At 38.5% G+C, this 24,803-nt stretch overlaps 1 protein-coding gene across 2 annotated transcripts; it reads left to right on the plus strand.

Moving 5' to 3' along the window:
* Positions 1-143: 143 nt before the first annotated feature.
* vps53 (VPS53 subunit of GARP complex) lies at positions 144-23,500 on the plus strand. Of its 2 annotated transcripts, none has more exons than XM_079611597.1 (22): positions 144-335; positions 1,028-1,108; positions 1,491-1,540; positions 1,640-1,706; positions 6,411-6,497; positions 7,550-7,665; positions 7,757-7,876; positions 11,019-11,097; positions 11,217-11,360; positions 11,446-11,588; positions 12,752-12,893; positions 13,025-13,123; positions 13,974-14,068; positions 15,222-15,464; positions 15,840-15,987; positions 16,080-16,162; positions 16,262-16,340; positions 16,771-16,919; positions 17,023-17,092; positions 17,171-17,308; positions 21,090-21,194; positions 22,072-23,500. In XM_079611597.1, exons 1-22 carry the CDS (start codon positions 249-251, stop codon positions 22,243-22,245), a joined length of 2,499 nt encoding a protein of 832 aa, XP_079467723.1. In that variant the 5' UTR covers positions 144-248; the 3' UTR covers positions 22,246-23,500. The 2 variants fall into 2 exon arrangements, with proteins under 2 accessions (XP_079467723.1, XP_079467724.1); XM_079611598.1 differs by having other exon boundaries at positions 193-335; positions 13,028-13,123; positions 22,072-23,470.
* Positions 23,501-24,803: the final 1,303 nt, after the last annotated feature.

The raw sequence follows: 24,803 nt of genomic DNA on the forward strand, positions 1-24,803 counted from the left end.
ATTTAAGGAACGCACAACAATTAAAAAATCAATAAAAAAAGAAATATACAAAAATGTATTGTCATCGTTTTTAAATTAATAGATAATAACAAGATTTCGGATTATTTTGAAATATGAAAATAGTCTCGTGCTGTTGAGTCTCCAGCTCGAAAGATGGCGCTAATGAATCATATTTCCCCTGATCATCGACAACGGTAAAGAAGCATTAACGTCAGCACAGGAAATAAAACGTCTGTTTACTGTTTACAATGATGGAGGATGAAGAATTAGAGTTTGTGGAAGATTTGGAGGCGATATTACACCTTACTCCAGAAGTGCAGCTCGCCATTGAGCAGGTAAGAGATCAATTGGGGTTGAGTCTGTTTTTATTGTAGTGTCAGAGTGTCTTCTTATGAGATGCTAATAGCCAGTTTGATACTTCTCCATTGAAGCTCACAGTTTTGGTCTTGTCTGTTTTATTTCTCATTTTACTTTTTTGTTTACGTAGATAACTGTTGTCAAACCCGAATTTGTTTTTTAAAACGACGGACCCGCAAATGTAAATTTGTCATTGCTAGCTTGCTATTTGATGGGAGGTGTCAAGACAGGAAAAAAGAGATTGACACATTCAAGGGTTTGAACAAGGGAGTCCGTTAAGAATAGGCATAAAATGAATAACTTAAATTGCACTGCAATTTCTATCTAATTATAATTATCTGTTGGAAATATAATGTTTACCAAAAGTGAGAAAGGAAAAGACCTGGACTAAAGAAGCATCATTGGAGAGGAATGATGTGCAGAATTGTTTTTAATGGTTAATTGAGCAATAATAATTCTCTTCCACTGGCTCCTGTTGAGTCTAGCATAAGATCAGTAATGCAACTGGTTCTTTGGTGCCACCCGAATGGACGGCAGTGTAGTAAAGCCTGCTGTTCAATACAGACTCACAGAACATCTTTAGCAACAGTGTGGCCGGATGACCCTCAATCAGCAGAGCCTGCTTTTCTGGGCTTGGGCTTGTCATATATGACATCTGTTCAATATTTAGGTTTTCCCCAGCCAAGACCCTTTGGATCGAGCGGACTTCAATGCTGTTGAATACATTAATACCTTGTTTCCAACAGAGCAGGTGAGTCTGAATTAGAATACTTGCATAATGGTCAGCATTATGAATGTACCTTCATTCTGTAACTTTTAGTTGTGAGCAATATACTATTGTATGCTATTAGCATTGATAATAAAACTAATGAATGAATACAATTTAATGCCTGTCAATCTGTGTTTAAGTCACCCATATGGAGGCCAGTGACCAATAATACTACTAATATATTTATGCTTTTTTACATTGCGACCTATTGAATGTTCATATTCTTGGCCACTAGAGAGCGCTACTCTCTCTGAACATGAAGAACTGACTTATGAGATGTTGACTTTTAAAAGAGATAAATGAAATGAAAGGATAGCTGATGTATTTCAGTAGTGTTTATGTATCACCCCCCATCATTTTGTAGTCATTGGCGAACATAGACGATGTGGTGAATAACATACGACTTAAAATCAGGTGAGTTTTCAATATTTATTCCCCTTACATGACCTGCATTTATATGTGGAGGTTATTGATTCTTATTAAATTGATATTGCATATAATTCCTTTAAACAGGCGGTTGGATGACAACATCAGGACAGTGGTGAGGGGACAGACTAATGTGGGGCAAGATGGCAGACAGGTGAGTACTGTATTTTGGTTCCACACACATAATGTCAGATCAATGCTGTATGTTCTGTTGTGATCCAATCAAGTGATTATGACTTTGAATAATTTAAGATCAAAATAATAAATATAAAGCTTTCTCCCCTTCATACCTGCATAGTTTTCAGGTTATAGAAATAAATGGCAAATAAATAATAGCATTAAAGCAATGATCTGGGTTCATCAACATTATGCCACATGGTGTTCCAGGCTGTAAGATTATATTTTTTTTATGACTGACTGACTTCTGTGGAACACAAAAGAAGATATATTGAACTGTTTTTGTCTATAAAATGAAGGTCAATGGGGTCCAAAACAACATCCCCACTGACTTTATTTGTGTGGACAAAAAGCCCCACATTTTCCAAAATATCTTCTAAACCTGTACAACTTTCTTCTGTGGAGTACAACTTTCTTCTGTGGAGTACAATAGAACGACATGAGAGTGAGTAAATGATGACAGATTCTTCATGTTTGGGCGAAACTAAATAAGTGTTTTTGTACTCTAATCAAATCATTGTAGTGGTTAAAGCAGCTTTAGAATGTTATTCTGTGCGCCGTAAACCTCTCTGTCCGCTTCACAACAGCGCTCGACATTATGGATGTCTTTTGCATCTCTTCCATCTCACGTCTCTGGAAGGGACCGAGGTTCTTGAAAGTCCAAGATGCTGTGTCTTCCTGGAAAGGAAGGCGCTCTTTACCACGAATTTTCCTGTTCTTCGCAACAGCTCCATTCCACATTGTGGTTTAGTGTCCTACTATTTCTTGGACCAGGCTGAAAATGTTGATTCAACACAGATCCGTTCTTAATCAGAGCAGCAGGCTGAGGTGAAATGCGATTGGGTTGTTAAAAGCCAGTGTGGCTGAGACCTACGAGTGGGGTCAGCTGAGCTTGGATTACCCAGCATGCACCGCTTTTGGAAACTGGTTGTGTCTGAACGGATCGCTGTTAACGCGGGGCCACGAGTCTCACGGCCCGTAGCCTTCTGAGTTGTTTCCACAGAGCAAAGGAAAAATCCTTTCAGCAGATGGAACGGCGGGAAGTGTGGATTACACATCCCAACTCGAGGCTGGGAGTGATGGTGGAGACCGAGGGAGAGGACTGGAAAGACCCGCTGAAGCTTTTTTTTTTTTGTTTAGTCTGTGCAGTATTTATCAGTGAGATGGAGACATCCGTGTCTGGAACGGGATCCCAGGGGTCTGCTTGATGACATTTCTTGCTGTGTGGAGGAGGTGGACGGATGTGTTTGTCTTTGCTGAGTATTTTCACCTTCTCCCCAGTGGTAAAGAAAATGCTAAAGTTAGAATTGGGCACCGGGCATCTTATTTGTGACTGAGTCTCTTTGAAGTTTGGATGAAGCTGAGGGCTTGATAAATAGTATTTGAGGCAGTCACGCCACAGATGTTTCACCCTGTTTAAAGACCCAGACTCCTCTCTGGTTTTGTTATCGTCTGCCTGCTGTTTTGGTCAGTGTTGTTTTAGAATAAGTGAGATGCTATGTTTTTTTTTACTATTCTGAATTGGTTTTCAATTTGATATTTTTCTATTTTATTTTTTAGTAATCTTGTAGCTGTTTTAGTACATCAAGTCAAACTACCGTAAACAAAATTGAAAAATGTTTCCTTGGAAACTAGCTGAAATGAAATTACATTTTTATATGGTTTCAGTTAACTATAATAACTCTTATGTGGTTATTATAGTTTTTGTGGTTCTTATCAGGAAATTTAGAGTGTGAGGAAAGTACTATTTTATATTATTGTTAATGGACAGCAATATTTGAAAAAAAATTCTGAATTGGAAAAGCATTTGACAATGTGGGGAACCTTGTTAGATTTGTGATATCATTCATAAAGGAAAGTCAACAGTTGGCCAAAACATTTGGTGTGAATTATTTGAGGAGTCCCTCACTTGGCCTTCCCCTTTGCCTCACGCAGGGTTTGCGCTAATATACATTATTTTCCTCAGTGCTGCAGAAAGTTCCATATAAAAAGTTTGCCATGTTGTTGTTCCCAGATGGAGCATTCAGATGAGAGGTTTATAGCTGTCAGGGAGCCAGTTGGGATCAGGATGTCTCATGTAGTTTTTGGCATCTGGAGCTGCTTATTAGGAATGCCAAGAAGGAGCCTCCCCAAGAATGTAGTATAAATATTTAATCTAAACACAGGATGGAAAGTTTGCTGCATGTGTGGTTTTCTATCAGTCGTTATAGACCAATCCATGATTGTCCCTTTGGAGTTGTTTTAGTCATCGCAGGCTTTGTTGACAGAGGTTTTATCGACTTAATGCCTAGGTTTTAACCCTCTTTAACCCTTGTTTGTTTATTTTGTTTTTTCTTTTCTTGTATGGTATTTGAGTATGTTAAAATTTAATCAAAAACATTTTTTTAAGTATTTGAGCCACTGTACATTTTGCTGATGTCATAAAACTGTCATGGCAACAATTTAATTTAGCTAAATAGTTTAACAGGATTGTTGAATACAGATTAGATGGGATTTTACATGACAGTCTAATTCAAAATGAAATTTTACTTTCACTAATACAATGAGACATTAAAATGGATAATACAAAAAAAGAAGCATGATAACTGCAAAGGAGAGCTACACAATTGTTCAAACCGTTGGGAAGATTTATTTTTAAATGTTTTTGACAAAAGTCTCTTATGCTCACTAAGGATGCAATATTTGATTGAAAATATAGTATTGTGTAAATATTACAATTTAAAACGGTTTTCTGTTTTAATGTAATTTAAAATATTTTTTTTAAAATCCTGTGATGGTAAAGCTGAATTTTCAGCATCATTAGTTGTACCGCTTCATATTTCGCTTCATATTTTAATGCACCTTGCTAAATAAAAGTTTAAATTAAAAAATAAAAACTCTTACTGACCCCTGACTTTTGAACAGTAGTGTACATCCATTCCACTGTTGCACAATGTTGCTTTTAGGCAATATTTAAGCAATTTCTTATAACATAAAAATTAACAATAAAATAATGTTTTATGAAAGTTACTCACTAACAAATGTGAATCATAGTTTGATGGGTGAAATGTGAAGGCAAATCTCAGGACAATTCTGTAAATCAAAGTCCACCATGGCAGAAAAAGATATTAAAATGACCATAGACATTTAAAATGGCTATTTTAAGATCACCCAACATGCTTGGTATCTTGCAGAACAAAGAAAATTGTAACCCGAAGGTAATGACATTTAATAGAGTATACAACCATAAAAGGGGGCAACCAGGCTGTTCATAATCTCAGAAAATAATTACATGTAGGATAATCATCATTAGTGCATGTTGGGAATGCTGTAAATGATTGACCACATAATCACAGAGGAAATAACCACAGTCTCATTCATGCCTGTCAGCTGTTAAACTGTCCCAATAATCAACATTTTCTTTCTCAGTGCTCCTACATATTCTTTAGTTGAGTCACAACACTACGGGGAAATGTAGCAGGCATCCCAGCATCCATGTCGTCCTGTAGTCTGTGGCCTGCCTAAACCATCTGTGGGTGGGGGGGAAACATCCTGAAACTGCAAATAGAGTCCACATGCATAGCAGCTGCTCTCCTTCCTGCCAGATCCAAATAAACCTCTCTCTATTTCTCTTTCTTCTGGTCAGCAGTATAAGAAGGAGATCCAGAGACTGTCCTCCAACAAGCAGTCCATTTTTCTAACTCTGGATGGCTTCTTCTTATGCACAAATACAACATGGCCACTTTAAACTAGATGCATCACAGTTAACACCTGGGCTCTAGTTCTGCTTTTTGTTCAAAGCCGTAAAAAGTCTTGGCATGACCTTGCAATACTGCAATTTGAAGAATCCTTTCTTTGAAAGGAGGATGCATTGCTGTTAACACGGTGTGGCTCAAAGCATCTCTGTGTTTTTGAGGAGGCTTGTAAAAGTGGTAAATTCCAGGGGGCAGCTGGTGCCGGCTGTTAGCATTCCATTTGCCTGTGAAGAAGCAAGGCAAAAGGGACGGCCAAACTTTCTCCACTCTCAGCCCAGGCACGTCTCTAAATACATTGGCAGCAGCCAGTATTCCCACTCATCCAGTGCTGCAGCTGCTTTTAAAGGAAGTAGTAATTATGCATTGTCAGAGTCCAAACACTGCCAGTGTGGCTGCAGTGGGAGGTGTGCCACTTGCTGTGACTCTGCATTCGAGTGGCCAGGAAGGTTGGATCCCTTCAGGGCCGGGCCGGGAGCCTTGTGATGTGGTGGCATCAGGTGGGGCAACATGTGGAAGGGCCAAAACTGCAGCTGCTGCAGTCTTCGCATTCAAGAATGTCAAGTAAAAACTGGTTTCATCAGGCCGTGCGGTTTGTTCCCCACCCTGTTGAAGCACAGAAATCTTCCCACTAAAAATAATATAGTAGCTGAAGGGTTAGGAGGGCAGGCAGGAAGCAAGTTCATTAAAATGTCATTCAGCCTGTATTTTCATATTAAATATGGGTTCATTATTAATTGCTTTTGATGTGGCAGTAAGATTTAGATTGAGTGTCTGTTTTTCTAATAGCCTAGTTTGAAAGCGATGAAACCAGCCCAACACAAACTGCACTCAAGCCAGTGAACTTCAGGTTGCTGTTTCACAGAAAACATCGAACTGACAGCGAGCTGTAAGAAAACGCTACCGCGGTGCTGTTTGGGTCATCTTAGATCTTTTGTCTCCTCATCCAGGCGTTGGAGGAGGCCCAGAAAGCCATCCAGCAACTCTTTGGCAAAATCAAAGACATCAAAGACAAAGCGGAGAAATCGGAGCAAATGGTGAGTAAAAATAAGCCCTCTAGACAGGAACCCAGTCATTTAAGGCCTGAAAGTCGACCCAGAGTAAATAGCCATTCACCACCCACCCACCCCAACAGGCTTGGTAACCAAGGCACGAGAAACTGTGACATCCTGTGGTTTTGTCCACAGCACTCTTTTTGAGCCCAAGGTAACGCACTGGCCATCTGTGAATGTTATGCAGTGCAGAACAGAGGAAGGGCAAGGGGAGGAAGGCAGGAGAACAATAGCAAAGCTCTGTCCCTGTGTCCCCAGCAATATAAAGAAGGGTGGATGAAATATCGGTACCACCATATAGGTTATTAGCCAATATTGAAGTGTTTTTAGTATTGAATAAATAATAATGATAAATCATCTTTAGTATTGGATCAATAGTAATGGATTTGTGCATGTTCATTTAGTCTATTTTTACAAATAGATTACCTTTGCCATCATTTAATACTCACATACTCAACACTTATAATTTAATAAAACTTAAAAAAAATAATCTTGAGCAAATCTCGAATATATTTTCACACTACATTATATTGATGTGATTACTAAATTCACTTGATTTTTTTTTTTTACATCATTAGCATTAAAGTTATATTTATTGCTAATTTATAATATAAATAATATAATATAATACCATTCATAGGTTTGTTTTGAACAAACAAAAACTAACAAACGTTATTCTTTTGACCTTTCTATTTCTATTCTCAACATTGATAAGAAATGTTTCTTGAGCACCAAATCAGCATTTTGTTTGTATAATGTATGTGTTTGTGTATATTATCATATTTAAATATTTGTGTGTGTGCATGTCTGTGTATATACAGTATGTATTCACACACAGACATGTATATATAAATATAATAATATATATATTATATACACATGTAAACAACTTTTTAGTTAGATGCGATTAATCGTGATTTAATCTATTTGAAAGCATTAAATATAATATTATACATACAGTAATAATAAAATAATTTTTCAGCCAGAATTGAAATATCAATGCATACCTAATGTATCTAAAACAAAAAATTCTTCAGGTGAAAGAGATCACACGGGACATCAAGCAGTTGGACCATGCAAAGCGTCACCTGACGACTTCTATAACCACCCTCAATCACCTGCACATGCTGGCTGGCGGTGTGGACTCTCTTGAGTATGTTTATTCAAGATACCTTTTCCCAAGATCAGTATGTTTGCTCATTCATAGTAGTGTGCTAAAAACTTGTCTCGTTGTACCTTTGCAGAGCTATGACTCGGAAGAGGCAGTATGGGGAGGTGGCCAATCTCCTTCAGGGTGTAGTCAACGTGCTTGAGCACTTCCAGAAGTACATGGGCATCCCCCAGATACGCCAGCTCTCAGAGAGGTAAGGATACAAGCACAAGACTCTCTCAACACTGTTTATTTGACTAAATCATGGTGCTGAGAGTCGGAAGATCCTGTTTATGTTTACTGAAGATGAGCACAGGAAGGAAATCTGCTTCACAGTGTCTCATTATTCACTTTTTCCCCCCACTTTGGACTTTTCCCAGAGCGGAAAGCGTCTCTTTGTTTCAGGCCTTTCCCAGTGGAGGTGCTTTCTCTGGTTTGGGTGGTGCTGTCCACGTCCCCTGCAGGCTCAGAGACTGGGCCTTTTGTTCGGATAGAAACGAGGCTCCGGTCCCTATGATTCTGCGCTTCCCATTGCTTGTTTATGTTGGATGCTCTGATAAAGCTGTTGTTTCATAAGCAGATGGCAAGGAAGGGTGTGTTTGATGTGGAAATATGATTCCCCTGATTGTTCCAGGTTCTAAATGTTTCTCTGGAAAAGCATGTATCCGCGGTTCCCTTTCAGTGCCCCTGTAGTCAAGTTTACCCATTCGGTTCATAAGAGCTTTCACAGGCGTCCTTGAGTGATGATGAGAGTTTGTTTGGTTGAACGTGCATTTGTACATCAAGCGAATCCAGTGTTTTTGTTAAAACAGCATTTAAGTGCGCCAAAGTACATCAGCGCTTTCTGACCGCTGCGTGACTCATTTTTTTTCTCGTCCGTTTCTTTTGTGGTGTAGAAAGAGATTATATTTGATGAGGGTGGGGATTGTGCCTAGGAATTTACAATGTAAATAATATTACCCCCCCCCCCCCCCCCCCCCTTTGGTGATCAGATGGGCTGATTTTAGTGATGTTGTTTACACAAGCTTAACGCATATTATGAGGACAAAAAAATTCTTGTGATGTCTAATTGAATCTTTGTGATGTTTAATATTAGTACATGCCAAATATGGAGAAACTGAGATGCTTTCTTTCCGAGCCCGACTGTCCCTATATGGAGATGTCTGGTTGGTTATAAGGTGTGGCAGAGATGTTTCAGAGATCAGGGGCGGCAGCTGAGGGATGTGCTGTGGTTCAGACAGTGTGGAGGTCTTAATGGAGCTGGTGAGAGAGCAAATTGGCAGCCATGTGCCACGTTGAAGACTGGTGTCTGACTGGCAAGTGCATGTGTCTCCGTCTCTCTCTTTCACTCACTCTCTCTCCCTCTGAGTATCTTGTTGTTTAGTTTGGAAGACCCTTGTGCCAGCAACTGATTCAGAAATGAAAAGAGCATCTTCTAATCATCGAGTTGTGGTTCTTCCAGACCCTTTCGTGGAATTGGGCTTACGTTACACTGTCTCTGAGATTTTTAGTCAAAGTACAGTTTGACCTTATTGTTTATTGGAATTTAAATTTACATCTGTTTTCATAGAAGTAGCTGATATTTCTGTCTCTGTTCCATTTTTTTTTTTTTTTTCAATTGCCAATAGTTCTAATTCAAGCCAATATTTTAGGAGGGATCTTAGTACTAGCTATTCACATTGCTCTAATAGAGATTAGCACAATTTTTAATGACTGTTTGCTCAGAAAAAACATAAAATACTTCCTTTTATATTAACTATAATATATTATAGAGTCATGACTAATTAGTATGTTTTATGTTTGGTAGGAATTTCTGTACAGCACTTTGTGGCAGTAATGACTGCTTGGAAATGTGCTTTATAAATAAATTTGACCTTGACCATGACATAAATCAAATTTAGATTTTCTGGATCTTTTGACATATAAGAGGTCTTTAAAACGTCCTCATTATAAACCAAGCATTTAATTAAAGGTAGGGTTGGCAATGTTTTTTTAGAAACAATTTTTGTTATACTTGTTGAAACTGATTGAATGGAAGTGACCTAAATAATAACAAATGTACATACCTTCTGTGGAAGTCTCGGGACCAAAAAATGTTTGTCCAATCATTGCGATGATCTTCAATGCATTGATACATTCGCACTTGGAGCTGCTTGAAATTATGCGTTTCTGTGGCAACACTATAAATGATGAAATTAATCTGTTTACGTCCATTATTATTATTATTATGTGCTTTGGGACATGAGGTAAATTAACGCTGTTTCTTGTGACGCTTTGCAGACTCCGCTGTGGCTGTGTGCGTTCATGTGATTTAAAGGAGATGTGGCTTTAGAGACGCTCTGAAGGGAGGGTGGGATCTTATGCTTTCAAAGCTAGCTTGTTATTGCTAGCCTCTCCGAAATTGCCTATCCTACCTTTTTGATCAAGCTCTAAAAATGGCTCGCTTTGATATTGTGGGATCTGTGATGTCGCACAGGAAAATACATTTGCATATGACTGCCTCCAGAGCAAGACATCGAAGAATAGTTATACATCATCACACACCATAGGCCTCACCCATTATTCAGTCGCTTAACGGCTGACACTTGCCTACACCGGATGCGAGTGTCGCATCAAAAGCAAATAGAACCCATTATAAACTAGATACAGCATTCAGTTTCTGACTCACTCCACGCACTAGAGTCTGTCCACAACAGGACAAATGGCCCTTTGACGCGTCCAGTTTAAACGGCTCGTTTGTGTCTCTATACAGACAGCTATGCCAGAGTCGGAAACAAGTGGATGGTTTATTTTAATATCGTCCCGGATCGCGTCGGAGGATTGTATGTTTGTTATGAGCATTTTGTGATGCAGCACAGTGTAATAGAGAGTTCGCAAAGAAGCTTTTGTTGAAAGATGAAGCAGTCAACTGTATTGGATCTGACTGCAGCTGCATCACAAACCACAAGTAAATTATTTCATAATGCTTTGTCTGTAAATCACGGTTTTGTATAGATGTTTTCAAAACACTTACTAGCGTGCAATAATGAGTGTTTAATACTGTTTCCTATGCAATGACGACGTTAGCCTATCATAACAGTGGCATTTACAAAATATATATATGTGTTTTTTTTGTGGAAAACTTTATTAACATTATAAGTGTGCATTACAGGAAACATATTTTTTAAAAATCCATGTCATAAACCCCGTTAAATTCAGTTGTTATGAAGTATTGTAAAATGTAGCTGGTTTGGCTCTAGATTCTAACATTTGGTGTCTTGACTTTATTGCTTTGATAATCTCACTAGACACCAGGGAATCCTGAAGTTACCAGGTGTCTTGTAAACACTAACCTATTTCGTTTTGCCCCTCCTCAGAGTTAAAGCCGCACAGAGCGAGCTTGGTACACAGATACTGGCTGACTTCGAGGAGACTTTTCCTGCCCAGGGCTCAAAGGTACAGATATCACGTTCTGATGAAAAAATTACAAATAATCAACTTTTAGTATTAATGCATAGCTAGTCTCTTTATCATTCCTGTGACCGATAAAAAAACATTTAGTTTGTTATTTACAGAAATCTGGAGGTCCTAGCATTGTTCTCAGAGATGCCTGCTTGGTGGCGAATGTCCTGGATCCTCGGATTAAGCAGGAGATCATCAAAAAGTTCATCAGGCAGCACCTGTCAGAATACCTAGTTCTCTTCCAAGAGAACCAGGATGTGAGTGTGTCCTTGTGCATCCTGCACATGCAGAAATTGTGCTAAACCATATCTCTTACTGTTCTGCTGTTTGTCCTGAGTACAGGTGGCGTGGCTCGACAAAATAGACCGGCGCTATGCGTGGATCAAGCGTCAGCTCGTGGACTATGAAGAGAAGTATGGACGAATGTTCCCTGAGGAGTGGTGGATGACCGAGCGCATCGCTGTTGAGTTCTGTCATATCACCAGGTACCGACTGAACACCTCGCACTAACACTGCATTCACATAATATTGGAAGTTTATTCATGTCATTAGTCAAATTTCTATCCACATTTTTATGTAAATATTGGAATATATAATGTTGAATTTAAATTAAATGTCCATAATACCATTAAAACCTTTTTTTTCGCACTTTTCGAGGATTTTCTTTTTTGCCAAGACATTCACATAAACTACGATCAAATAAATTTCTGAATGTACATCCAAAAAGGCATCTCAAGTCATGTGACTATACCCCCCCCCCCCTCAATTTCTAGTACCATTCCAGTTATTTTTATATTTCACCATATTACTGCATTTTTGAACAAATAAATGGGGAGGGGGAGGGGGTATAAAGAATATAAAGGAAGGCATTTATAGTGATTATGTATTTTGCTGTCTTCAATGACAAAGCCAGACATGGGTACATTTTGGCATAATTTGTGTTGCCATCTCTCTAGGTCGTCCTCAGACGACCATAGAAACCATAGAAACTAATAATTGAGTCTGAGTAGAATTGTAATTACGGCAATTCCGACATGATATCAGCACAGCATAAATCCTCATTATCTCCATTGCCCCATAGAGAAAATATACCTGGGGAATTACATGTGCATTAGTGGTTAGCTTAGAAGACTAGACATTATACAGCACACCACTATGGCATGATTTAGCAAAAGACATAATTGTGCACAGTATGACATGAATGATTAGATGGAAAGGAACTGGTTACATGTCTGGGATTTCAGTAGTGGTATTGATAAAGTCTAAAGTAGGCTGTGTGTTGTCTATAGTCGAATTCCTCTTAAAAGAGTCATAACAAAACCCTCAATGCCTGGAAAGAATGTTTGAGGTCTACTGTAATCCAATCTAATATATTTCTCATTTCTTGGCAAAACTTTATATAAGAATGGATACACCACACCATCTTCTACCTATGTAGGCTCTCAAAAAGGTTATTTTTCAAGCTGACTGTAACTGGATCTTTCTTTTTGAATACAACACTGATCCACTGTGGTTCCTTTTAACAGCCAAACCAGGCATCTGCACACACTGGCCTATAAAAGCACTGACCTGAAGCTTTCTACACAGGGTTGTGAGCGAAACTTAACGTGCCAAGAAGGACTATGTCTGTGTTTCATTTGCTCATCAGAATCGAGCTAGCCAAGCTGATGCGAACCCGTGCCAGGGAGATCGAGGTCAAGCTTTTGCTCTTCGCTATTCAGAGGACCACCAATTTCGAGGGACTGCTGGCTAAGCGCTTCTCGGGCTGCACCTTGAACGACGGGCCCGGGGTGAGGAAATCCCACACTTGCACTTCTTTGTTTTGGACCATGCCTGTTTGCGGGCAAAGGGCTTTACTGAGGCGTGAACATGCTGGTAATCTGGCTGTTGTGTGATGTTTCTTCTCCTTTGCTCTCTTCAGCAGAAAAAACCTGAGACGCCTCTAGAGCCAACAAACCCCTTTCTGGAAGACGAGTCAGGAGAGGACAACGTATCAGAAAAGGAGGAAGATCTGGATAGAGTGAGGCTGCTTTTCTTTATTTGCTCTCTATCATGCAGCAATGACCCTATTTGCTCCATATCCAGTCTACTCCACCCATCTTCTGATAGAAATGTGATCCCGCATTTGGTACCATTCCAACATGCAATTTACATTTCTTTCTAATGTAGTTTGATTTGACTTGCATCTGAACTCTAGCCTGGATCAGGCGCTTATTCTCTGTAATTGACGTGTTATGAAAACATTCAAGACGCTGTGTGTTTAGAAGTCTTTATTTGCTATGCATTTATCAAACTCTTAACGCGTACTTTAATATAACAACAGCTTGACTTTGGCTCAGGTCCTATATTTATTGCACACTTATTTCCTTTTATCTTCAAATTGGCAATGATGTTCTCAGTTTTAGGTGTTGTAAGAACATTTCTGATGATTTGGGTTCCTCAAAAGTTCACCGTTATCACTGTGGTGTTTTTGCAACAGAATTTCCTTTCACCTTCCTGTCAAACTGTAGCACATGCCAGGGTTATTGTCATTAACTAAAACCATAAAACAAATTGTTACTTGAATTAATAAAATGTAAAAAAGTTAACTTATTTTTTTTCAGCTAGTTTCCAAGGCAGCATTTTTCATTTTCATTCTGTTTAACTTGAAGCACTAAAATAACAACTATTGAATACAAATGAATAAAAACTATATAGATTTATAAAACTAAAAAAACTAAAACTAATAAAAATGTAAAAAATGAAGTGAAAATATACAAATCAAATCTAATTCAACTGTAAGAGCATACCAATGATAATAAAATAACACTGGCACATGTAAAGGAAACTCTTAAGACATTTCTGATTGAGTAATGTTTTGCTGTTCACAGCCAAAGAAGCCCAAGGCTCCAGACAACCCCTTCCACGGCATTGTGTCCAAGTGCTTTGAGCCTCATCTCTACGTTTACATCGAGTCGCAGGATAAGTGAGTGAAAAGTGCTGGAACGTTGTGCACAGTCATGTCAGACAAGCCAAATGGGAATAAGCCCATTCATTTCTCTCTTGTACACCCCTTTTCAGTAGTTCTCTTGTCTGACTCTCTCCGCCTCACCACTCAACCAAAAATGGTTCCCATTAGCTGGTAACCTCAGATGCTGCAGAGACGACCTGAAAACGGCGGCTGATTTCTTTCTTTATTCGTCTGTTCTCGTTCTTTACCTCTCTTTTTCCCCACTCACCCTCTCTCTCACCCACGGGGCTCCCAAGAAAAGGGCTTCTTGTACAGGCCCTTCTCTGGCCCATGTAACACTCCGCTGGCACTGCCTAAAGGAGAATGACCTTTCTGTTAACAATGGCTTGCATTATACCAGTTCACACTGACCTGTCTGGCATGAGAGTGTCCACATTCTTCTCTTGGGGTCAGCATCTATCTGATTACTCAGTGCTGAGAGAGATGGCCTATTTACTGACCTTACAATACGTCGCTGTTCAAAGCAAGTTTAACACATTATGATTTCAGTCATAGTCAGATATGTGGTGCAGTCTGGTTTTTATTATATGAAATGTTTTAGCTAATAAATGTTATTTTATTTTTTATTTAGTAGTGTTTTTTTTCCCAACACAAAGCATCTATCATATACTGTACTTTGTCCCAAAAAAGCAAATATTTGTTATGCAAATACTTTTTTATTCATTTTTGTATACATTTTTTTAATAATTAATTGTGTAGTATTTCCAACAAAACAGTGTCAGCCAGATAGCTCTCCCAAAAAAGATCCCCCTTGCAAATTTTTTTTTTTTTTTTTTCATTTTTAATATTTAGTACTTTTATCCAACAAAACAGAGATTGGATTGGTCACTCCTATACCCCCAAAAATGTCACCTTGCATATCTTATTTCATTTGTTTTGTTTTGATATTGAAACTAAGCAGTACTGAAAACATTCAAAACCTCTTCCTGGTATCTTTAATAAAATAAATAAATGCAATACAAAATATGCAAGATTTTAATTCGTTGTTTTTTTTATTCTGTTTAACATATGTTGTGATGTTTAAATCCATTCCACAGATTTATGCAGTGGAGGAAATGTAGATAATGTCTGGGCCTACTGCCATTAATGTTTTTGTTTTCTGTCTTAGAAATCTCGGAGAGCTGATCGACCGTTTTGTTGCTGATTTCCGGGCACAGGGTCCCCCTAAATCAGGGACGGATGAGGGGGGTGCTGTGCTTCCCAGCTGTGCAGATCTCTTTGTGTACTACAAGAAGTGTATGGTGCAATGCTCGCAACTGAGCACCGGAGAACCAATGATTGCTCTGAGCACCATCTTCCAGAAGTATCTGCGCGAGTATGCCTGGAAGATCCTCTCTGGAAACCTACCCAAGTGAGTTGAGCCACCTGACTTTCTCACATTACTTTTTTATTTGGTCCTTCTCGCTTGTTATGGTATAATTTTGATCCGCCCAGTTGCTGGGGTGTTTATGCTGTGGTGATGCTTGAGAGGAGAGCGAGTGGACTTTTCTGTGTGGTCGCATTTGTGGGGTTTCTTGTTGCCGCTTTTCAAAAGAAGAAAAATCCCCACCCGTCGCCTTGTGTGGTTTACCCCGTATTGTCTTTGGGAGTTTCAAAAGGGATCTTTGTTTTGGAGAAGCTGTCTTGTGGTTTCCATGCAGTCTTTCTTCTGTTTCTTTCAGCGGGGTGGGCTGGAGGGTTGAGTTCGGGTTCTTTGGTAACCATGTTTGTGCTTGTTTGCATGCAGGACCAGCACCAATAGTGGTGGTCTGACCATCAGCAGCCTGCTGAAGGAGAAAGAGGGATCAGAAGCGGCCAAGTTCACAATGGAAGAGCTGTGTCTCATTTGCAGCATCCTAAGCACAGCCGAATACTGCCTGGCTACCACACAGCAGGTGATCAACACGCATGCATCAATTAACATATCATATTTTCTTTTCTTTTTTTCTTTTTTTAATGCTGCAAATTTATTGTATCATGTCCACAGTTGGAGGAGAAGCTCAAGGAAAAGGTGGACAAGTTATTGATGGAGAGAATCAACTTAACTGGGGAGATGGACACCTTTAGCACGTAATTACCAGTCACACTGACTTGACCCTCAACACTAAATAAAAACATATTTGCCCAAGGTTGTTAAGTAATGTTCCCATGAATCTCTCTGTTTGGCAGGGTTATCTCAAACAGTATCCAGCTCTTGGTTCAGGACCTGGATGCTGCATGCGATCCAGCCCTTACAGCGATGAGCAAGGTACTATACCGGTATCATAGCAGTTGTCGACTGAAATTAAATCCCCCCGCCCCCCACCCCCATTTATCGTACCAGGCAATATTAGGTGTTTAATTGTAATTGCTAATTTCCCGTATTTTAACCTTGACCGTTATCTAACACTCATTTGAAATTAAACTGTAAAAACACAGATATTTAGTATTTTAGTGTTAATTTAGTATTTATATACTTTCATATTTTCAGTTTTCATTTAGTAAATTTGGTTTGTGCTTTTGTCATATGTATTTTTTTCTACTCAACTTTTCAGTAATTCTTTGGTTTTTCATCTATTTATATTTTATTTTAGCTTTATTTCCATTTTAAGTTTTAGTTAACAATAACAACATTGTTTAAGAGTGTCTTTAGGATATTTATACTAGACTTGAAGTTGATTTTGTCTATGTTTGTACAGATGCCATGGCAGAGTGTGGAACATGTGGGAGACCAAAGCCCGTATGTGACCTCTGTAATCATGCACATCAAACAGAATGTGCCCATCATTAGAGACAACCTGGCCTCCACCCGGAAATACTTCACGCAGTTCTGCATTAAGTTCACCAAGTCAGTACCGCAACCACTCACTAATCAGTGCAACACAGACTCTTTTCATAACACAGGGTTTGCTAAACCTCTGCTAACTGTACTTTCTATCCATTCGTTTCAGCTCGTTCATTCCAAAGTTCATCAACCACCTGTTCAGGTGTAAGCCAATCAGCATGGTTGGAGCAGAGCAGGTAGGTGAAGATTCAGACCCTGGGATGTTTGGGTTTCATAGACCTGACTAAGTTCAAATGCCTTCTTCCCCTTAACAGCTACTCCTGGACACACATTCCCTCAAGACCGTTCTTCTGGACCTCCCTTCCATTGGCTCTCAGGTGGTCCGTAAAGCCCCGGCCAGCTACACCAAAATAGTGGTTAAAGGAATGACTCGAGCGGAGATGATCCTCAAGGTGGGAACCTTATGTGCATTCATGACCCTTAAACATTTGAGAAATCGCTCAGCTTTCACCCAATTCTTTTTTTAAACTGGCCTCCCTGATGAGAAGCTCAATACAGGAAAGTCTTTAATGATCAGCTGCTCATAAAGCTCTGTGTGGTGCAGCGCTCAGTTGGAGTTATTTACTAAGCTGTGCACGTCTGGTTTAATGAGCTCTCTCTGAGAGACAGGAAGTGCTCACATGCCTTGGTTTTTCTGCCTACAGCCTTAGCAGGCCACAGTTTAATATTCCTCACTCATAGATCTCTACTTGTATATAGACTTGTAACATACAGTGGAGGTTCAAACTTTTTTCCCCTTTACAACTTAAGTTATTATAATTATTAAGAGAGTGAATTTGATGTGATCAGAACAGACTCGTTGGTTGTCCCTATTTTGCTTTAGTGACATCAGCATTCAATCTGCGTAAAAGTCTGTTTGTCTTAAAAATTTGGGCTGATTTTCTAAAAAAAAAATTCTTCTACTATTCACTGTCAATTAGCACAATAGTTGCTACGACCAAGATTTAGTTGTATGCACACTCAAGGCACATGACCAGAAGCGCAAATCCTATTAGTTGGCCAGTTTTCTTCACAATGGAATGGAAAAGATTTCATAACAAAACTGTCATTGACGGATGAACATGCAAACAGCCGTCAAGTTAAAATGTTTTATCGGAACAAACTTTCTGAATGTTCGTCTTAATGTGAACAGGCCTTAAACCTCTTAAAGATCTAATGATTATCTCCCAGAAAGTGGAGGGATGAATTTAGTCATTTTTAAAGGTTGGGAGGCACAATGATTTCTGACCCATTCATGCGCCTTAGTTTTCATAAATGGTCTAAGAGGGTTGACCGATTTAGTTGCAAACATTAGTGTCAACGGATACTAAGAAGTGTATGGAATATCGTGTTTCCCATGATATGCCTCTAATATTATGTGTAGACAGAGCTCATACGCCCAACCAGAACATCTGTGTTATACTATGAAATACAAAAAGGAGGAGAGGATAGCGTGTGCCTTAGTGAATCTTCCTCTCCCTGATCTCCAGGCCCACCTTCTTCTCCATGACCCTTATCTTCAGCCCAACATGCTCCACAGGCTTTTATGAGGTTCTCCGGGGCTTTCCTGCTCCTGGTCTTTTAACTGCCTGGAATTCAGCCTTTATCCACCTAATGTTCATACTGGGTTCAGCTCTAATTGTGCAAGATCATGCAAAGAGCATTTATAAAAGAGGAAAACTGCTACAAGAAAACATGGGCAACATAAAAAATTGTTCAACCAAAAATTTAACTTGTCATTTACATACCCTTATGTTGTTTCAAACCTTTAAGACTTCAAAACTCAAAGATATTTTCAATTAAATAAATAGATAAAAAAAGGATGACCCATACTTTCTTGACACAAGAACAAACCAAATTGGTTCTCGTGCGTCAAGCAAGAACGTTTGAGCTTCCGCTCATCATATTTGACGAGCTCTATGTGTGTGCGCGTTGATCAATATTTATATTTGAATAAAAGCCTAAGTTAAATCTGGTCATCATAAAGCGATCATGTCTCTTCAGAATACTTGGATTAAACCGCTTGATTTTTTTTTTTTTAATGGTTTTAAGAACTTTTTGAATTATGACATTTTTGGTGGAATTAACTTTCAATAGAGGAACCCAAATCTGTCAGGTTTCATTAAAAATATAATCAATTGTTTCGAACATGAACGAAAGTCTTATGGGTTTGAAATTACAATGTCAAGTCATCTTCATTTATATAGCACTTTTAACAATGTAGATTGTTTCAAAGCTGCTTTGCGTATAATTTAAGGTAACAGATTGTTTGGGCTTTATAGCGGTTCTTGAATAATGTTATTTTACAGCTAAAGTTAGTTTTGATTGATTCACTTCCGTCGAAAGGATAATTTGTTATTAAATTAGGGGCCGCTAAGACGACACCGTTCTCTCTACACATACTTTAAACGCAAACCTGTGATAAACACTGATGGCGCTCACGTGCGCATCAATAATTAATTCTATAGTTATGTGCGTTGGAATATATGTGCGCATGTTTGTAATTCTCTACAAACCAAGCCTAAACAAACTACTTGTCCTGCCTATAAATTTGATACAGAATTTTATTTTATTTTATCACTACGGGGTAGATGGTGAGTAATAAGTGAGTCCTATGCAATGGTGAGTAATTGATGACAGAATTTAAATTTGGGGTAAACTTACCCTGCAAGTTTGAGTTTGTATCTTTCCATCTCTATATAAGCCCTGAATAAGCCAGATTAGACAATACACTGGATAAATATTGATGAACACATGACCAGTGCCCTTTAACTGACCATTAATTGAAATTCGAAGGTCTGTGTAAGAAACCTGGCCTTGATCTTGACTTCCATACGGTGGGTCTTGAAAGTCTGGTTGGCGTTTAATAATTGGCTTTGTTGGGCCCCAGGTGCCTCTCAGGTAATTACTTCCATCTTCATCAGCATTTTGCTCTGCGGTTCTTAGTCATTCATACTTCAGTATGCTCCTTAGCATAAGGGACTCTGCTGCCATTTGGCCAGGCGAATCAGCGGCTGGTATTGTTTGCATTGTGCTAACAATGGCACTATCGTTTGCCACCTCAGTCTCGCTTTGTCATCGTTCTTTCTTAATCGTTGACGAATTACATCAGTGAAGTGTGACACCGGTTAAGCAGTTAATGGGTGAAATAGGACCTTCATTGCTGGTGGTGGCTTGGCTGTCCACATGATGCTCATTACAGGGTAAATGTGGAGAGTAATCTGTTAAAGATGTCTTCACTTTTTCTCTCTTTCCCTGGCTGGGAATGAGTTCCTGCCCATCCTAGGGCCCAAACCTCAGAGAGATGTGAAGCTGAAGGAGGTAGCGCAAGCCAAGCATGCTGCTGCTGCCTGTGAGACGTGGCTGTTTTCCACAGTCTTCTCCTTTTTTTTCTTTTTTTTCTTGCCTGTCTCACCCCCCACCCCCCATTGTGGCTCTTTTTGGAAATGAATGGAAAGGCAGACTTTATCCCCCTCCTCGCGTTTTCTCTTTCGTGCTCTCTCTATTCTTTCTTTCTCATTTACGAGGTAACTACAACAAGCCTTCTCGAGGCTTATCCTTGGCCTGTCTCCAGGATGGTCGCTAAGTAAATCACTCTGTGGTAAGGAAGGAACGTTCAGAATTCTAGATGATCTGAAGTGTTCCGTGTCCTGCTTTGTTTTGACCCTTATCCGCATATCCTGGTGAATCCCTTCAGGTACTGAGAGTAAAAAGAAAAGAATAATGGGTATTGTATAAAGGGAAATGTTGCACAGGATGCTGATTAAGATACAGTTGTATCTGTCAGCCATGTGTTTTTCTGCCCTGTTACAAATCTAAATAGTCACAAGATATCCAATTAAAAAAAAAATTCTCCCAACCTTGGAGGGAAAAGAAACAGATTAACAATGCAGGCCTGTACCCCATTTAACCTTTTTTTTTTTTTTTTTTTTTTTACTGCCCAATTGAGACTCTCTCATTATACCCCACAAAATTACCGGTGAGGCCAATTCAGCTTCGTTCAAGCATAGAGTAATAATGCTGTTAAAATGAGCCTTAAATAGACACTTCTAGTTTTTGTCTTTTGTTTAGAGCTTTATCTATCAGCTCGATGTATTATGTTGTATCCTGCTCCCAGAGTGTCATGTGTTCAGAGAACCCAGTTGTAGTTTAGCTGACCTTTTTTTCTTTTCTTCCCCCCCCCCCACCTCTCAGGTGGTCATGGCCCCTCATGAACCGTCCGTGGTCTTTGTGGACAACTACATCAAGCTCCTTGCTGACAGCAACCCTGAGACTTTCCAGAAGATACTAGATATGAAGGTGAGTCTGTTTTATTTGCTTCAGGGAAAACTATTAGAACAGGAGACCCACATAAAAACTGTAAAAAAAGAAATATATATATTAGGCTTGTTGATTTAACATGTTAGTTTAATTAATTGGTTATGGGGAAAACAATTTTTTTGTTAATGATTAATGCATTTTCCGTATCCGCTCCGCCCCCGAGGTCCTCTCACATTTCATCCAGTTGATTGGTGACGCTGATTGGTGATATAGAATGCAGATAGAATGCCCCTAAAATCCTAGATATTGGGACAAAAATGCCCTTGTATGAGTTAATCTCATAGTTATATAATATGATATAGTTAAGGAATATCACAGGAGTAACCAGTGCAAATCTGAAATACTGATTAATCTCATTCCATTATTTATGCAATTGTAATTGCAGTGTAATTCATTCAAGTTTGTGTAATAAATTCCATACATGTTGAATAAAAAAAGAAAATTCTAACGCTATTTTTTTGTAATGTCTATTTGATCATTTTCTTACAATAATGACTTTAAATGTTCCTTTGGGGGTAATTTCTCATGTACCGGTAGTTAATTTCCCATTTGTGAGTGAATCAATCTATTAGTATTGAGTCAGATCTTTTGAAAGAATTAGTTCAACTGGTTCACAAACATCTCTAATTGATTCATTAGAGAATAAGTCAAATTGTAAACAAAAATATATATATATCAGGATCAGACAATCAGGATCTCTGCCGGCTTGAGTGCAGGCCACACCTTCTCCTGCAACAGAAACACTCAGAAACACAAACACTTACTTTCTCAAAGACATAAGCTGTAACACCAGTAATCACAAATGACTTAAAAGATCTTTGAAATTGTTTGGCCTCTTTTACCCCTAAATCTATAGGGTCTGAAACGGAGTGAGCAGAGCACCATGCTGGAGCTTTTCAGACAGAGGTTGCCCACTCCGCCCTCAGGACCAGACGGTGGCCCGTCATTGTCCTTCAGTGCCCCCACCCCTGAACAAGAATCTTCCCGTATCCGCAAACTGGAAAAGCTCATTAAAAAGAGAATTCAGTAAATTAGCAGGAACTTTATTCCCATCAATATACTAATGTGAGCGCTCTCTTTTGTGCATGGCCTGACATGTCTCCGCTCGCGTAAATAATACTGCTATGTCTTTTGTATGTATTTATGTTCAGTTACAGATCACTGTTTAACTTTGAGGCTTTCATGACTTGCATTACTATAAGCCTTATGATTCAAGTCTTTTCCTGAACCTCAACACATTACTGGCATGAATGAGTCATTTTGCCACAAGTTTTTTTTTTTTTGGCTCCAATATACAACACTAATACCCCCAGTGTCATTTACTTTGCACATTTCTCTGAAATATGCTTGCACTTAAAGCAAAACAGAGGGCAGTGTGGCCCAGAAAAGAAACCTGCTGCTATTCTGGCACAAAGTCTTCTGCCCTGGGATTTCCAACATCAGAATGATTTAAAGCCAACGTTTTTATAATTGTCCCCTCATTATAAGAGTAAACGGCTGTGAATTTGCTCTGGCTAAAGGTGTCTGTGGAGAAGAGGAGTGAGATTTCAGGTCTCCGGTACTCCACAACCGAGGAGCTTGGGATTTCCTGTCTCCTCTGGAATGACAAACCAGTTGTTTTGGCTTTTAAAATAATTTCCCAGGTTGGGGTGAAAAGAAAGAAACGCTCAAATTGTAGATGTTTTTACCCTGCAGGAGCTGTAAGGAAAAAATATTGACCACTTGTGTTTTCCCATACTAGAGATATTTTATCTGCGAACAATAACTAGTTCATAAGAGATTATTGGAATGCAGAAATTTGGATACATTCTTTTACTTTACTTCATCTACTGTTCACTTTTGTATAGATTTTTTTTTTCCCCATTGTTTGACATAACTTATTTTAGTCTTTTTAGTAGATGATTATATGAACTCTGGAATCGGTTTACTGTACTTTTCATCATCATTTCATCACACTCTCCTTCATAATTTTTTTTCTCTGCACATGGCTTTGTACTTGTTAAAAGACCTCAGCAGCAGTGTATATCAAAGCTAAAATGTGTGCAATGAATGTATGATTTATGTGTTGGGTGGGCTATTGTGATGTGTGAGTTTATTGCAATGTTATTTGCAACTATTTCTGCTATGATTTATACTGTTGATTGCTTCTAATGAAAACATTCCTGCCTTATGTGAATATGACAACAACATCTTTTTAATGTCAACTGCAGATATAAATTCTTGTCAATAAACATCTGTTGATTATTGGCTTTGACAAACTTCTTGTCTTTGTCATTTTATGTATGATGGATGAACTGATAGATAGATATAAGATGGATGGTTAAACGAATAGATGGATGAGCCAATAGTTGTCTGATCATTTCTGTATGTATTATCGATGGATGGATGAACTAAGAGGTAGGGCTGTAAACGATAATCGCATCCAAAATAAGAGTTTGTGTTTACATAATATATGTGTGTGTATTACTATTGTGTATAATTATTTTGTATATATAAATACACACACGTGCATGCATATATTTGAGAAATATTTGCATTTATATACTGCATATATATTTTTATATAATTTATATTATATATAAATAGAAATATTTTATATATAAATAACACATTTGTCTGAAATATATACATGCATGTGTGTGTGTATTTATATATACAAAATAATTAAACACACAGTACACACATATTATGTAAACACAAACTCTTATTTTGGATGCGATTAATCGTTTACAGCCCTACTAAGAGGTATGTGTGTGTGTTTACAACATGTGTGTGTGTGTGTATATATATATATATATATATATATATATATACACACACACACACATACATACATACATACATACATACATACATGCATACACACACACTCCTGGCCGAAAAAGTGGGACAAACTAAAAATGGCAAAATATTTGGTGGTCTTTTAATAGTCTTAAGCAATGTACTCCACACACAATTTCCCATATTCTGCCAAAAATCCGTCTGTTTTTTCCTTCTCCTGTACTCCAAAGCATCAAATGCCTTTTCACAGTGAAGCAGCTCACCAACACCAGCAGCTAAAAAGGCTCCACACACAATGACAGCTCTTCCTCCATGCTTCACTGTGGTAGAGAAGTATTTATTATTATATAGACACCGCTCTGGAGCATAACCACGCAACTGGTGTTTCATTGTGATTCATTACTCCACACACAATTTCCCATATTCTGCCAAAAATCCGTCTGTTTTTCACAGACAGCAATGGCTTTTTAAATAGTGCATTTGCTTAAATGTAGCTAATTTCCTGACCAATAATTTGTGGTTAAGACAATTAAAAGCCTAGTGTTTAGCCATTTTGGACTTGGCACATTTATTTATTTATTTTTTGCCCAGGAGTATATTGTATGCTAGGAAGACGGATCGGATGAATGGATGAACTGATAATTGTCTTTGTCATTTTATGTGTGTGAGATAGATTAGATAGATAGATAGATGGATAGATAGATAGACCAATGGATGGACAGATATGCATACAAACAAACGGATAGACAGACAGATAGATAGATAGATAGATAGCCTAGATAGATAGATAGATAGATAGATAGATAG

The sequence above is a fragment of the Phoxinus phoxinus genome, assembly GCF_949152265.1.
Source record: "Phoxinus phoxinus genome assembly, chromosome: 4".
NCBI classification, from domain to species: Eukaryota; Metazoa; Chordata; class Actinopteri; order Cypriniformes; family Leuciscidae; genus Phoxinus; species Phoxinus phoxinus.